At 35.8% G+C, this 16,946-nt stretch overlaps 1 gene segment (V, D, J or C); it reads right to left on the reverse strand.

The window, feature by feature from the left end:
- Nucleotides 1–14,964: 14,964 nt before the first annotated feature.
- LOC137004574 (Ig heavy chain V region 3-6-like) lies at nt 14,965–15,441 on the reverse strand. The segment is given in 2 exon segments: nt 14,965–15,317; nt 15,399–15,441. Coding segments are annotated over 2 exon segments (396 nt in total).
- Between the last annotated feature and the right edge of the window lie 1,505 nt (nt 15,442–16,946).

The following is a 16,946-nucleotide window of genomic DNA, read 5'->3' on the forward strand; positions in this document are numbered from 1 at the left end:
TTCCAAACCTAAAGCTCTTCTTTCATGAGCTCCTACATACATTTATGTTTAAGACCGAAAGTAATTTGCCAAGAGATGTTGAAAAATTCACAGTAAACACTAAAGCAAGATTTTTTTTTTTTTTTTTTTCTTTTATTTACTGTAAGCATTTGTGGTTGTGAGTACAGTATTACACATACGAAAGAAAATAAATACATCAACCATGTGTAGCTGGACAGAAACAATGGTTGTGTTTGAAAAAAGGAAATAAAGATACTTCCTGTTAGTTGTTTTGTGTGTTACATAGATAATTATGTGTTGTGTTTTGCAAAATTTAAAACTGAAGGCTGAGTATTAGTGTAGGCTATGGTTTTGCAGATTTAGTGTGTGGTTCTGGTGTTTGAGTGTCAGGTTTTAGAAACTGTGTGACAAATAATGATTTTGAGAGTAAGACTGAAAATATATAGATATTTTCAATCAACAAAGATATTTGCTTTGCTGTTTCAACCCCCTCTCTCTTGCTACAAGGGCCATTTAGAAGGCACAGATGTGTTGATAGTGATCAAGCCCTATAGGCCAAAATGTGTGTACATTGGGGGTCTACAAATTGTCACATCTTTAGTACAGTGGGTTAAGTTTTAATCTTCTGATTGGTCAGTTTGAATGTCTCACATTTGGGTTTCAGTCACATGGTCAAGGAAGGGATAAAAGAAGATTGTAACTATTGCTCATGGCTCTTGGATTCTTGGCTTTTCTTGGGCACTCTCTGCTTTTGATTTAGTATTAACATTAATGTGCTCCATATTGCAATACAATATTGTCACACGCAACGCTCTCCCACATATTTTGCTATTATAACTGCGCTTATTTCCATTGTTGTTATAATTTCCAGTGGGTGGTAATAGACAAGAAATGTACAGTTTTCTACCAGCTTGCTGATAATGTTTCTTTAGTCGCTCGTCAACCCTACAGCCTGAACCCCTGTAGGCGGTCCACCCTTACAGTGTGTAAGTAGTTGAAAAAAACTGTAAATATTTATATTTGGATGCAAAAAGGTGGTTTTAACCTGAGAACATTTTAGCTGTGTCTTGTTTAATCTATGTATCTGGCATAGTCATATACAGCTGTGTCTTCAGTCTGAATTTTTTTTCCCCTGTTCTCAAACACTGTGTTTTTGGGTGAAACTGATCTTGTTTTGCCCCATCACTGCAAAGATATCCCAGCCATTCCAGGGGTTGAGTGAGCTCAACACAGTAAACACCACCTGAAAGCAACATGGAAAGAATGTAATTAATTATGTCTGCAAACTTCTGGTAACAGTTATGAAGCCCATTTTATTGCTTTAGAATTTAAATAAACATCAGTGAAGCTCACAGGATGAAGCTGCTGCCAGATCATGATTTGAAGTCAAAGCAGTTTTATTGTACTTGTATAATTAAATACTTGTATAAAGAGCAAGTTGTTGTGGTTGGTCATGTATCTGGTATATATGCATTGTGTCTGTGTGTTCTTGTATACATTGTTTATGAGGACACAAATGTGTATAATGACATGGGAATTACAAAGTAAACACTTCATGTGTCTTCGTAAACCAAATGGCTTAAAAAACAGTAAAAGGAGTTTTTTTTATTATTATTATTCAAAAAATGCAGACAGTTTTCTGTGATGAAGTTTCAGCTGTGAAGCTGATCTTATTCTCTGAAATGAGTTACGCACATTGTCACCAAACCTCTCAAAATTAACCTGGACTGATTTTATTTTAAAGGACCAGCAGCTGGGTCATTCTACAGAAACGTCCACTTTTGGTATGACAAAATGTCTTAAAATGTATTTATTTTTCAGACCACATTATTATATTACACTTTGACTTTATGAATACACATAAATGACAGCTTAATGATTTTTTAATTTTTTTGTACATTTATTTAAAGACTGCATGTCCCATTTTTTGTCACTGGTGTTACCTTACTTCTCTGGCATTTTTAAACAATTTTATGAAATATTATTTCTCATTTTTTTTCAGCACATGCAGTCAGAGTTACAGAATAATAATGATAATGCAAAAAATAAGGAGATTATGTGTTTTTTATTTTAATCAGGTTAGTTAAAAGTGTTATTGAATGATAATAATTCAATTTCGCAACCATGTATTTGCTATAACAATGAAAATTTTGGAAAAACAGTTATGAAAAGTAATGATGCAATCCTTTAAATCTTAATTCTTGAGTGTAGCAGAATTCAATGGATGTAAAATTATTATCATGTCACATATGACACATTTTATTTAATGTGACAGACAAAAAACAGTAACACCAGTGACAAAATGAATCTCCAGTGACGTATATGTAGGACCAAAGATCCTTAATTTTTCAACTATAATTAAGTAGATTGGACTAAATTTTTACATTTGGTGTACAATAAAAGACTTATCTTTGACACTTAGTGAAAACAGTCAGAAAAAGATCATAAACAACATTTTAAAACTGTCTGTAAAATATGCTGTCTGTAAAGTCGCTGCACTGAATTTAGCCAAATACCCTTAATTTAGCCATATCTGTCCAAAGGAGAATTAACAATGAGAAAGAAGAGTTATAATCATGTAATCTTAGTGCTATTTTATGCAAAAGAACTAAATGAATAGCTTTAAATAAAGTTTATCTATAAATGGGTAACACCAGTGACATTTTCATAAAAAGGTAACACCAGTGACAATTTTCATGAAAAATGCATTTTACAAAATGGCTGCTGCAAGGTGTCAACCCACATGTTGTCAATCATGATATATTCACTAAATCAAGTAGTTTAATCCATTTGTATTCTAGTTTTTTTAATTCCCTATCAATAAAGTAGGTCACACCAGTGACTTCAACTAAAAGCTTCGTATGAAATTATGATTTTCTAATTAAAATTTCTGATAATTGAAAAGAGATAGTGGACTTTTCATTTGCCTTTCTTCATTGATCTTCAGGAAACAGGAAGAAGGAAGTCGAGTGATGCCATCAGTGTGACTTTTTCTTTCAAAATAAGAGATTTTTGTTAAAGGTAACACCAGTGACACAACACCAGGGGACAACTACATTCATTATATATTTTATAATATTTATTTGGCATTTGGTTTTTTTATGTTATTTACATTATATATTTGATAGTTATGGATACATTATTGAAATTAAAATGGTAGAAAAACCTGTTTCTGAGCTCAAAATAAAGCACTTTCCCTCTGTACATGACTGTGGGGACAAGCACTTCTGTGGTGCTTGGAATTTTTAGAATTAATTAAAAAACAAATATTGGCACATTGATGGCTCAAGAAGGTTTAATTGTTCAAATAACATATTGTTTCATATTAAAATATAAAAAAATTGTAATCCTAAAGTGTTTTTCAAGTGTAATATTTCTGTAAAGTCTAGGGACAGAAAAGTGGACGTTTCTGTAGAATGACCCAGCTACAAAACACATTAATAAAACAGTGTTATGTTGTGTTGATGCTGATACTCACTGAGCACAGTAGATAAAATCATCACCAATAATATAAAGTACATGATTCTGTCTGTCTGTAGTCTCTCAGATGGGACCTGTGACTCTCTCCACCTCTTTATTGTGTCTGTATGCTCCTGTTTACACACAGAAGGAGATTTGCATCAATGCTTTTTAGTGAATAAATTAAATTAAAATGACAACAATGAAAATGAAAATGTCCTTAAATAAAAATTACAACATTGCCAATGACAACAGTCTATTTTGCTTATTATAAATGAGCCATTAAAATAATTAAATATCTTCTAAAATATATTGTTTCTTTTTGACACCTATTTTATTAAAAATTATAATAAAGATGATCTAATTATAGAAATTTCATATTTCATTATTCAGCACATGAATAATTTACAGATCTCAATGCAATACTACATAAATATGATATAGGTGTACTTTTATACGTTTTTCCTTCTTGCATTGATCAAAGCTGTTAATTAACTGATATTTTACACATAAATAATTACATATGCTGTTTACAAACGCACTGTAATGGATCAGTGACTGTAATGAGTGCACGATGCAGGAGAATCAGAAAAGTCATGTAATAAATCCAACAGAAACACATAAGAAAACACAGGAGCTACAATAATCCACAATCATGTCAAAAACATTTATATCCATGTGGAATAATCAGGGAGAACAGAAACAGGTGTGATGAACCAATAAACAACCTAGGAGACTGACTAGGAAACTAAGGGTACATTTACACAACAACTATGGAAACAGAACATTTTTCCTTTGCATTTTTACGTACAGACGACGTCGTCATTCTCATGGATCCACAAAAATGGCTAAAAAGCTGTATGCCAGGCCAGTAGTTGGCGATGTCCCTTTGTAAAGAAAAAAACATGCATCTTTACACAGAACACATAATATGCATGCACATGACGTCACCACTTTCACAAGTTCACGTTTCTGTAGTTAACATGGAGACAACTACGGTATCGTTTTCAAAAACTTGCACTTTCAAACGCATTTTCAAAAGTTTGCCTTTTCAGGCCCTTAAAACGCTGTTGTCATGTAAATGTACAGCCAAAAAGCATAAAAAAAATCTGTTTTTAGGTGAAAACGGTGTCATACAGAGCATACTGTTGCTGTATGAAAAATTTATTTGTGTTTCTTCAGACTTTAAAAATTGTACAGTCTCTTTCTTGGTCAAGAAAACAAAAATTTACTCAAAAGTGATGCTCAAAAGAGGCAACTAAGACTGCTTGACAAAAGCGCCACCTCTTGTAAATACAAAAGTACATCTGGAGAATAAGTGAAGTCAACAGGAAAGGAAGAGGTTTTTGTATTGCTTTGACTCTGAACTCATTCACAGTGTCTCTCTAGCACAGTAATAGACAGCAGTGTCTTCAGTCTTGAGGCTGTTCATCTGCAGGTACAGTTGACTGCTGGAGTCATCTCTGGACACTGTGAACCTTCCCTGGACTGACTGGGAGTAGTAGATCGGAGAACTGGATGTGCTGATAGTTGCAACCCATTCCAGTCCTTTACCATGACCTTGTCTCACCACACCTGCCCAGTAGCTGCTGAAAGTAAATCCAGAGGCAGTACAGACCAGCTGAAAAGATTCACCAGGTCTTTTTACCACAGCTTGAGACTGAGTGAACATCTGACAATGAATATCTGGGGAAGAGAGATATCACTTGTTGTAATGGGCTTTCTAAAAATTATATATATATATATATATATAAATTAACAAACCTTGTAAAAATAGTAATAGCAGGAATGAACTGATCATTGTTGTCATTGCTGATTGATTCTCCTCTACAGGATCCACATACAGTCAGTGAACACAGACACACAGAAATATACAGCACAGTTTTGCATAAACTCCTCCTCCAGTCTGTCAATGCTTGTTACCTTTGTGTATGAAAAACAGAAATTTGTACAAACAAATAAAAAAAGACCATAATGCATAATGGTACTAGATAAAGTAAGCAAAAAAAATAAATAATAATAATTAATAAATATATATATATATGTTGCATAAATGTTTCAGAACATGTCTCATAATTGTTAAATGACTATTGCTATCTCATAGTTTTATATCAGGATGGATGGATGTGTTCAGGTTTTTGTATAGAAAAACCTGTCTATGATTGCCTACAGGAGTGGGGACAAAGGAAACAATCCTTTTTTTTTTTTGATGATGGATGGATGGTATGTTTTAATGTGTTCAGGTTTTTGTACAGAGCTGTGTCTTGTTTAGTTACAGTGTGTATCTGGCACAGTAATACACAGCTGTGTCTTCAGTCTGAAAATTATTTCCCTGTAGAAACACTGTGTTTTTGGACGTGTCCTGGGTGAAACTGATCTTGTTTTTTACTGAATCTTTAATATCAGTGCCACCACCACTGCATAGATATCCCAGCCATTCCAGAGCTTTTCCAGTGGGTTGACGTATCCAGTTAATGCAATAGCTTGATTCTGAAATCCTGCAGGAGATGGAAAATGATTCTTGAGGTTTCACAACCATAGATGGAGGTTGAGTGAGCTCAACACAGTAAACACCACCTGAAAACAACAATGGAAGAATGTGTTATTAATTATGACTCAAAACGTCTGTTAACAGTTATGAAGCTTATTTCATTCCCTTAGAGTTTAAATAAACATCAGTGAAGCTCACAGGATGAAGCTGCTGCCAGCAGGAGTAGAGCTGATGAGAGGATCATGATTTGAAGTCAACACAGCTTTTTTACTCCTACTGATCCACAAAGAAGATACTCCTCTTTTGTATAGAGAGCTAGTAGAGAATTTGCATTCAGCTCTTTGGTTGTCCAAGATATTGCGATTGGTCATTTATTTGGTTTAATTGCTTTCCAAACAAGAGAACAACATCTGTGACCACATAACCACACACACCTACATGCACCCATATAAAGACATCTTTGGCTTTATACTGTCCCACTGTTGTACTGGTGAATCCAAAGGCAAGATAAGCCTACGCCTCGTCATATTTTCTTGTCTTTAAAACACCGGACACATTGGTTGATGCAAAACAAGCGTGATTCAGGCTGTCTACAATGGACACATCAAAGAAAACTTTGCAAATCCATTTGTCTTTTGGGTCAGAAGTAGCTTGAGCTTGAAGTACATCAGAAATAGAATGAGTCATCAGTTTGCTGTCATGACTTTGTTGTCATGTCGCCCTGCACTGCATCCAGTGTAGACAGCATCACTGATTGTAATGGCCTCTGTTGGCTTTTGTTGTGTTTCACTGCTCGCGTCTGGTGTAAATGTTGTCTTGGTAGTCATGGCGTTTGAAGTAGATTGTCTGCTTTACATTTACCTGGCACAGGCAATCCTTTCACAGACTTCATGCTTAGTGCAGAACAATGTATCATTCATTTATATTTTTACACGGCTCCCTGCAACACTCAATTCTGATTCTTCAGTCATGCCATCTAGCGGCCTGTTATTCCAAGACAACAACTGATAACAGACCACTCAAGCGGGTACTGTGAGTCATCTTGAGGTAATAAAATACGCCAACTTCATATATTTTTCAATTGTGTACTTATGTGACAAGTAGAAGTATAATAAGCAGGATAATTTCGCAGTGGGGTCTTGTATCACCCAGATGTTTCTTTTGCATAGAAATCTGCTAACATACCTTAGACTTGCTGCACCTCTCTTTTTATAACAAAGAACATAATTTTCAAAATTGTACAGTCTGTTTCTTGGTCAAGAAAACAAAATTTCATTGAGTGATGCTCAAAACAGGCAATTAGGACTGCTTGGCAAGAGCGCCACCTCTTGTAAATACAAAAGTACATCTGGAGAATAAGTGAAGTCAACAGGAAAGGAAGAGGTTTTTGTATTGCTTTGACCCTGAACTCATTCACAGTGTCTCTCTAGCACAGTAATAGACAGCAGTGTCTTCAGTCTTGAGGCTGTTCATCTGCAGGTACAGTTGACTGCTGGAGTCATCTCTGGACACTGTGAACCTTCCCTGGACTGACTGGGAGTAGCTTATAGGAGAACTGGATGTACCAATATATGCAATCCATTCCAGTCCTTTACTGGGAGCCTGTCTCACCACCGCAACATAGTAGCTGCTGAAAGTAAATCCAGAGGCAGTACAGACCAGCCGAAAAGATTCACCAGGTATTTTTACCACAGCTTGAGACTGAGTGAAGGTCTGACAATGAATATCTGTGGAAGAGAGAGGAAAAAACTCAGAAGTCGTAAACTTGATGTAAACTTGCTAAAATTAAATACGCATTATATAATATGCATAAATGATTATTTAGGAATGAGTTACAGACCATGTAAAAATAGTAATAGCAGGAGTGAACTGATCATTGTTGTCATTGCTGATTGATTCTCCTCTACAGGATCCACATACAGTCAGTGAACACAGACACACAGAAATATACAGCACAGTTTTGCATAAACTCCTCCTCCAGTCTGTCAATGCTTGTTACCTTTGTGTATGAAAAACAGAAATTTGTAAATATATATTATATTTTAAAGCATTATTTGATGGATGGACGGACAGATGGACGGATTGGTGGATTAATGTGTTCAGGGTTTTGTACAGAGCTGTGTCTTGTTTAGTCACTGTGTCTGTCTTGCACAGTAATACACAGCTGTGTCTTCAGTCTGAAAATTATTTCCCTGCAGAAACACTGTGTTTTTGGACGTGTCCTGGGTGAAACTGATCTTGTGTTTTGTGACTGAGTTTTTTATATTATTGCTACCACCATTACAAAGATATCCCAGCCATTCCAGAGCTTTTCCAGTGGGTTGATGTATCCAATTAAAAAAAGCTTGATTCTGAAATTCCTGCAGGAGATGGAAAATGATTCTTTAGGTTTCACAACCACAGATGGAGGTTGAGTGAGCTCAACACAGTAAACACCACCTGAAAACAACAATGGAAGAATATGATATTATTAGTTATGCTTCAAAACATTTTATTGCTTTATCAGTGAAGCTCACAGGATGCAGCTGCTGCCAGAAGTAGAAGAGCTGATGAGAGGATCATGATTTGTTGTTGAAGTGAATGTAATTTGACCTCCTAAAGACCAACAGACACACACACACACTTCACTTTTGTACAAAAAGCAGATGGAAGATTTGCATACAGCCATTCAGTTGTGCAAGATGTAAACAACAATGCTTTTCTCATTAAACTGATTTGATTCAATCTTATTTGTCATTAGATTTGGATGAAACATTTCTATTCACTGAACGTTTTCTTTTTTTTTTCTGCTTACTCAGATAATTTGAATGGATACGTTTTCTGATATTGTACATGCACTTACAACTGGTTACTGTCCTCTTCAGGAATTCATTGTATTTTGGTTTTAATATATTTGAAAGCTGTGGATGTTTATTAAGATTCAAAAGCAGCACTGGGACTTTTTATTGATCAAATCACTCCTCTTGTCTGTGCATTAACATAAGATTTTTTAGAGACACTTTCTGCAAATTATTATTATTTTTTTTTTTTTTTAATTCCACCAAAGACATACACTATATAACCAGAAGTTTTGGGATGCCTGCCTTTACGTGCACATGAACTTGAATGACATCCCATTCTTAATCCGTAGGGTTTAATATGGAGTTGGCCCACTCTTTGCAGCTATAACAGCTTCAACTCTTCTGGGAAGGTTTTCCACAAGGTTTAGGAGTGTGTTTATGGGAATTTTTGACCATTCTTCTAGAAGCACATTTGTGAGGTCAGGCACTGATGTTGGCGAGAAGGCCTGGCTCACAGTTTCCACTCTAATTCATCCCAAAGGTGTTCTATCGGGTTGAGGTCAGGACTCTGTGTAGGCCAGTCAAGTTCCTCCATACCAAACTCACTCATCCATATCTTTATGGACCTTGATTTGTGCACTGGTGCGCAGTTATGTTAGAACCGGAAGGAGCCATCCCCAAAGTGTCGTCACAAAGTTGGGAGCATGGAATTGTCCAAAATGTCTCGGTATGCCGAAGCATTAAGAGTTCCTTTCACTGAAACTAGGGGCCAAGCCCGACCCCTGAAAAACAACCCCACACCATAATCCCCCTCCACCAAACTTTACACTTGGCACAATGCAGTCAGGCAAGTACTGTTCTCCTGGCAACTACCAAACCCAGACTCGTCCATCGGATTGCCAGACAGAGAAGTGTGATTCGTCACTCCAGAGAACATGTCTCCACTGCTTTAGAGTCCAGTGGTGGCGTGCTTTACACCACTACATCCGATGCTTTGCATTGCACTTGGTGATGTAAGGCTTGGATGCAGCTGCTCGACCATGGAAACCCATTCCATGAAGCTCTCTATGCACTGTTCTTGAGCTAATCTGAAGGCCACACGAAGTTTGGAGGTCTGTAACTATTGACTCTGCAGAAAGTCGGCAACTGACCCCACTCTGTGATTTTACGTGGCTGAGTTGCTGTTGTTCCCAATTGCTTCCACTTTGTTATGATACCACTAACAGTTGACCGTGGAATATTTAGTAGTGATGAAATTTCACGAATGGACTTATTGCACAGGTGGCAACCTATCACGTTACCACACTTGAATTCACTGAGCTCCTGAGAGCGATCCATTCTTTCACAAATGTTTACAGAAGCAGTCTGCATGCCTAGGTGCTTGATTTTATACACCTGTGGCCATGGAAGTGATTGGAACAACTGAATTAAATGATTTGGAGGGGTGTCCCAATACTTTTGGCAGTATAGGTATCTTTGCGGAATGATCCTGTTATGCTATAATGCACGCTTTTGCACATATAAAATCATGTCATTGTGTTACCAGCCCTACTTGTGTATAGCTTTGTGGCTGTAGCTTAAAAAATGACATAAAGTTTTACTATACAGAATGAAAATAGGTCATAAAGTCCACATATGGGTGAGTTTCTGGAAGCTAACATCAAACATTTAGAACATTTAAAACATGCAATGCAGCTTATAGGAAATGCGCATAACAGTTTTGCATGAACTCCAGTTTGTCACTGACTCGCTGCTTGTTTTTACCTACATGTGTTTGAAGAACTTTCTCCAAGTTACATTTTTACACCAGTAGGTGGTGACATATAAGTGACTATATTAATGAGTGTCATTTACTCAAGACTGAGTACGAAATTTACTTGTATTACTCAAATCATTTACTCAGTGAATTTGACACAAACGTAAGATGTACAGTAGTTGCACTGAGGAAAACCAGTCTCAAATGCATTAAATAACATGCATCTGACAGGAGGGAAAGACACTTTACGCTGTAGCTTTGTGAATTATTTTGAAGCATGTCTCATGTTTCATGTTTAGGACAACTTGGATTGAACAATTTCTTGCAACATCTCACTCTGTGTCCTTCATGATTTGTGGTATTTGAGCATTAATGTAAGTTTTTATAACACACAAACACCTAAAGTCCTCTTTGTGAGGGTGAGATTTAAAGGAAAAGACCACATGCTGCTCTGTGTTCATCATCATGTTTTGTAACTGCGTGTTTCTGGGTCTCGCTACTTTGATATGTATGTGCAAGCACGTGTTTGGAACAACATGTTAGTCTATTCTCAGATTTACTCAATATGGTTTTCCTCAATTTTTTTTAGGCGAGAAGCAAGATGAATGAGGAAGACAGTGTGGAAGCTCAGAAGTACAGCCGGCGTGCATGTAGGACCAACACAGCGGCCGTGATCGTTGCTCTAACCATCTTATTAGTCTTCATGGGTTCTTGGAGTCTTCCATAATTTATCTGGGCATCCCTCAGCAGTTTCTCATAATTTTGGCACTTCTTTATCCTCTGAAATATCTGTTGACAACATTGAATGGCAAAAATCAAAACCACAAAATTCTTATGATCATAGGTCAGAAAGCAGTGAATATGACTCTTATCAACCTAAAGACAACATAAATACAACTCAGAGAAACTCTTACAGTGGAGGGAGATGGAAAGACTGAAGGCAGAAATACAAATGAGGTGTAATTAATCATCTTCAGTTTTATTAAAACATCACAATCATTTTAGTTTTATTAGTGGTATTTCAATTAAAAATGTACAATCTTTTCTAAAATTATTTTATAGTCATCAGGGTCACTTAATTTGATTCTGATATAATTTGCTGAGAAGACTTCAAATTACCATTTCTTGATTATACTGATTTCCATTTATGTTTGAGTATGTTAATAGATAGTTACTTTAAAAAAAAAAGTGTTTTAGTAGTTTCTCATATGCTTTAAAATTATAGTTTTTAAACAAGACTTATGAAACTATACATGCAAATTCACTTATTTTCTTAGAGGCAATAACCAAACACAGGTGTTTCCTGAGGGGCAACGCATCAGTAAATGTGATTTTTTTATTTTTTTTTCCATGTCTCTGTTGTTTCGATATTAGTAATTATTAATATTATTTAAAGTGAAACATGTTGCTAAAATGACATTGCTAAGAGATAGATATGACCACACATTTATTTATTTATTTTAGTATATATATATATATATATAGCCCTTTTTCTGGTCTTTATTCTATTCTGATATCTAAGTCAAGTCAAGTCACCTTTATTTATATAGCGCTTTTTACAATGCAGATTGTATCAAAGCAGCTTTACATTGATAACTTGTATAATTTTGGCTGCACATCAGCTCTTAAAGAATAGTGTCAATGCAGGCAGATCAAAGCACTGTTGAATATCAAATGTCAAGTCAAATGTCAAGTGATATCTAAGGCCTTTCAGATACAGTTTTCTTCTAGGGGTATCCTGGAATAAACACTGAATGCCGTAAAATTTAGTCACTGTACAGGCAATACATATTTTTCTTAAGTCGTCCTGTGTTCAGTAAGTAGAAAATCTGCTCCCAGAAACAGAAATGAAACACACACTTTATTTACAGATACAAACATCAAACGTGCACAATTAGCATTACTCTGGAAAAAGAAGTTAATGGTTAATCAAGCTTTCATAGTCATGAACTTCATGAGAATGGATCAATAAATAAATAATTCAGTGATGACAGTATCAGCAATTATATCTATTTTAGACTGTCTGAAGATTGAGTTATATTTATAATTAATAAAAAGAGACTTAACGATCATGAAATAATGTGTTATCTAGAGAATCCTTCTACTGAGACTCATATTGTATTTACCATGATTTAAGTACATGTGAGAACAGTGCGCCCTCTTGTAAAATGTGTCAAAAATTCACTTGTAACACAATTATCAGAAGACAGGATTATGTCAGTGAACTGAGCTTTGAGTGGAAAGTAGAGAAGACAGAAATATGAATGAAATATTTGCGCATTTAAAAATAAAAAATCTCTATTTAAACTTTTACTAACAAATTTCAAAGGTTGTACTGTAATTTTTTGATGACTGAATGTAATCTGGAACTGAAACTATTTGTGTTGTGAGTGACAATGTTTTTGAACAAGGCAGTAACTGCTCTGTGTCACTGTGACTCTCTGGCGCAGTAATACACAGCTGTGTCCTCAGTCTGCATATTCTGTCCTTGTAGAGTCACTGTGCTGCTGGAAGTGTCTCTGCTAACTTGATATCTACTTTTCAGTTTATCACTGTAATATGTGTTACCGCTACTAGCACATATCATTCCAACCCATTCCAGAGTTTTTCCTGCAGCCTGTCGTATGAAGCCAGTGCAGTAGCTGCTGTCAGTCACTGTATATCCAGAGATCTTACAGGACAGAGTCAAAACCTGACCAGGCCTTAAGACCACAGAATCAGTCTGGGTCAGTTCAACACAGTGGACACCTAAGGGAAAAAACGAAGATCTGACATGTTAGATACATGGAAAAAATTACTATAACCATAAATTCATTTTTATTATGAATTATTTCTGTTAAAACTATGGAGACTTACGAGAAACAGCTGCAAGCAGCAGAAACAACCAGAGAGTTGAGGAGACCATGGTTTGAGAAGTGTGAGAGCAAGCTGTTTCTTTTCATCTTAATACTCAAAGAAAAAGGAGGAATATTTGCATACAGCTCTGCATATGCAACCCAGAGTATCTACATATTTTCAGTTTGTATTATGGGCTCTTTTTTCACATTTCATTCAGAAGACAATGTTGGCAGTAATGATGGGTGTACTATAATGTGTATTCGGTTAAGGGTTCTGAAAGGGAGGACCCAGATGAAGAATGAGTGGGGGTGATGTTTATTAAAGCACGGCACAAGAAAGGGTGAGGCAGGAACAGTCCAAACAGAAGAGCCAACAATAAACAATGACAGGACAGCTGATGTTGACTAATGGAACCAGCTCTGGAAGTCAACAGGTTGAAGAACTGCTGAGGACGTAACTGGGCCAGACGGTGGTTAAGACAGGGCAAGGCACAATGATGCAGAGATCTGATACTTGCTGCACACAGACTATAACCGGTCTAGCTGCCAGGCAGAAGGAGCAGTCAGGAACCAATACGAGACACACACGGCCTGACAAAAGAGCAAAACAAGAGAAACTAAATAAATCCGGCAAATGAGAAACAAAATAAAGAACTACACTAATACTGGATCTAGCAAAGTAAAACATAGAAATAAACAAAAGAAATATAACAAGAATGCTACCTTGCAAAGAACTAGAGAGAAAAGAAATAAGCAATAAAATCTAAATCAAAAGACAAAACCAAAATTAAGAGAACTAGAGCAAAAACACTTGAACTAGACTAGAATAAAAAAAACATGAACAAAGGGGAAAAATAGAAATATATCAAAAGAAAACAAATGCAAAGCTTGTGCTGAACAGGGAATACTAAGGCCTGGTTTCACAGACAGGGCTTAGACTAAGCCAGAATTAGGCCTTATAGTCAATTAGGACATTTAAAGGGTTAGTTCACCAAAAATGAAATTTGTCATTACTGTCATTTATTACTCACCCTCATGTCATTCCACACCTGTAAGACCTTCGTTCATCTTCAGAACACAAATTATTTTTAATAAAATCCGATAGCTCAGTGAGGCCTCCATTGCCAGCAAGATAATTAACACTTTGAGATGCCCAGAAAGGTAAAGACATTTTTAAAACAGTTCATGTGACTACAGTGGTTCAACCTTAATATTATAAAGCGACTCTCCCTCGAAAAAAAACCAAAACAACTTTATTCAACAATATCTAGTGATGGGTGATGTCAAAACACTGCTTCATGAAGCTTCGAAGCTTTTCTAATCTTTTGTTTCGATTCATTGGTTCGGAGCGCGTATCAAACCGCCAAAGTCACATGACATAACGAAGCCTCGTTTACTGAAATCACGTGATTTTGGTGATCTGAACCACTGATTGGAAACAAAAGATTCATAAAGCTTTGAAGCTTCATGAATCAGTGTTTGAAATCGCCATTACTAGATAATGTGGAATAAAGTTACTATTTTGTTATTTTTGGCGCACAAATGTCTTTAGTAGCTTTCTGGGCTAAAAAAGGGAGTGTTATTGCTGATAATTGCTAATATTATGTCAACAAATAAACCTTTTTATTGAAAATGTCTTCATTAAGAGAGGTTTTTGTGCAGGTCCTGTGGCAGTTTGTGGCACAGTGTATGGCGAGCACAATAATACACAGATGTGTCTTCAGTGTTGAAGTTTTGTCCTGTTAAAATGACTGCGTTGCTGGAGGATTCAGATGAGAAACTGATCTTATTTTTCAGTGAATCTATGACACCATTGCTACTGGAAGTGTAGAACCATCCAATCCATTCCATCGGTTTTCCACTTGAATGTCTGATCCAGTTTGTGTAGCCACCGCCTGAAGCTGAATATCCAGTGATCTTACAGGCGATGGTAAATGTTTCTCCTGGTTTTACTACCATGACAGGAGGCTGATTCAGCTCAATGCAGAAAAGACCTACAATCATTAAAGCATTTTTAGTAATACAAATTGAACTTGATTTATTAGTTTTTTGTGTTGAGCTGAAGATATACTCACAGGGTACAGTTGCCAAAACCAGCAGTATGGAAATGCAGTCCATGATTGTGGTTGTATTTTCACTGCACTGTGGCTCTGTAAAACACTAAGCGCCTTTATTATGTCTCTGTGCTCCTGTTTACACGAGAGAAGGGTGGAGATTTGCATTGACGTAAAATGTATCCGTCAATAGTTTGTATGATAATTATTAACAATGATGCAAATTTATTCACATTTATTCACAACACCATTTGTATTCTTGATTTATAAAATAAAGTCTCAAAGAGAAGCAAGATACACGTTTATTCATATTTATAGTGTAAATATCTTGCTACTACTGACACATTTTATCCAAAGAAAACATCTAATGTACATATTGACTTTTAAAAATGTATTGTTTGTAAGACCAGAGGAAGTAAGTTATGGAGAAACATGAACATTTAAGGAGATATTTTGTGAGTCATGTAAAACAAAGGATCTTTTGTAAGAGTCATGAAGATCAGCAGGACAGTTAGCTGTAAACATATTTATGTATTGCATACATATATTGCATAATTTGCAAGATCAGTGTATATAGTACACTTTAAATATATATTTAAAGAATTATTTGTATATGATCTTGACTTAATTAACCAGTTAAGCTGCTGTGTATTTTGTTTTTGTACAGAGCTGTGTCTTGTTTAGTCACTGTGTCTCTTGCACAGTAATACACAGCTGTGTCTTCAGTCTGAAAATTATTTCCCTGTAGAAACACTGTGTTTTTGGACGTGTCCTGGGTGAAACTGATCTTGTTTTTTACTGAGTCTGTAGTGCCAGTGCTACCACCATTACAAAGATATCCCAGCCATTCCAGAGCTTTTCCAGTGGGTTGACGTATCCAGTTAATGCAATAGCTTGATACTGAAATCCTGCAGGAGATGGAAAATGATTCTTGAGGTTTCACAACCATAGATGGAGGTTGAGTGAGCTCAACACAGTAAACACCACCTGAAAAAAAAACAAAAAACAAAAACAAAAAAAAAAAAACAATGAAATAATGTGTTATTAAATATGTCTTATTTAATTGCTTTCAAGTTTAAATAAGCCATCATTGAAGCTCACAGGATGAAGCTGCTGCCAGCAGGAGTAGAGCTGATGAGAGGATCATGATTTAAGATGATGTGAATTTTTCCCAGGCACGCTTCACTTTATTACATTGAGCAGATGGATAATTTGCATAAAGTCATCCAATTGTCTTGGAGGTAAAACATCAATGCTTTTACCATTTAATAATTTAGATGCTAGATGTGATTAATGTATTCTTAAAATACAGATAAGCCTTTGAATCATTTGGTGTAAAGACCGGTTTATAGATTCACCAAACAAATTAAGTGTAATACTTGGTATTTAATGAATAAAATGCACATCTGCAATAAAATGCACAATTTTCCATGAAAATTGTCTTCTCTGTTTTTCAACTGAATTACATAGAACAATAAAATATTAGGTACAACATTATATTTAAGCAGAACTGTATATTTCTAAAAAGGCCAAAGATAGACCTAATCTCAGCCATGCTGATATATAGGA

The sequence above is a fragment of the Chanodichthys erythropterus genome, chromosome 3 (assembly GCF_024489055.1).
Source record: "Chanodichthys erythropterus isolate Z2021 chromosome 3, ASM2448905v1, whole genome shotgun sequence".
Lineage (NCBI taxonomy): Eukaryota > Metazoa > Chordata > Actinopteri > Cypriniformes > Xenocyprididae > Chanodichthys > Chanodichthys erythropterus.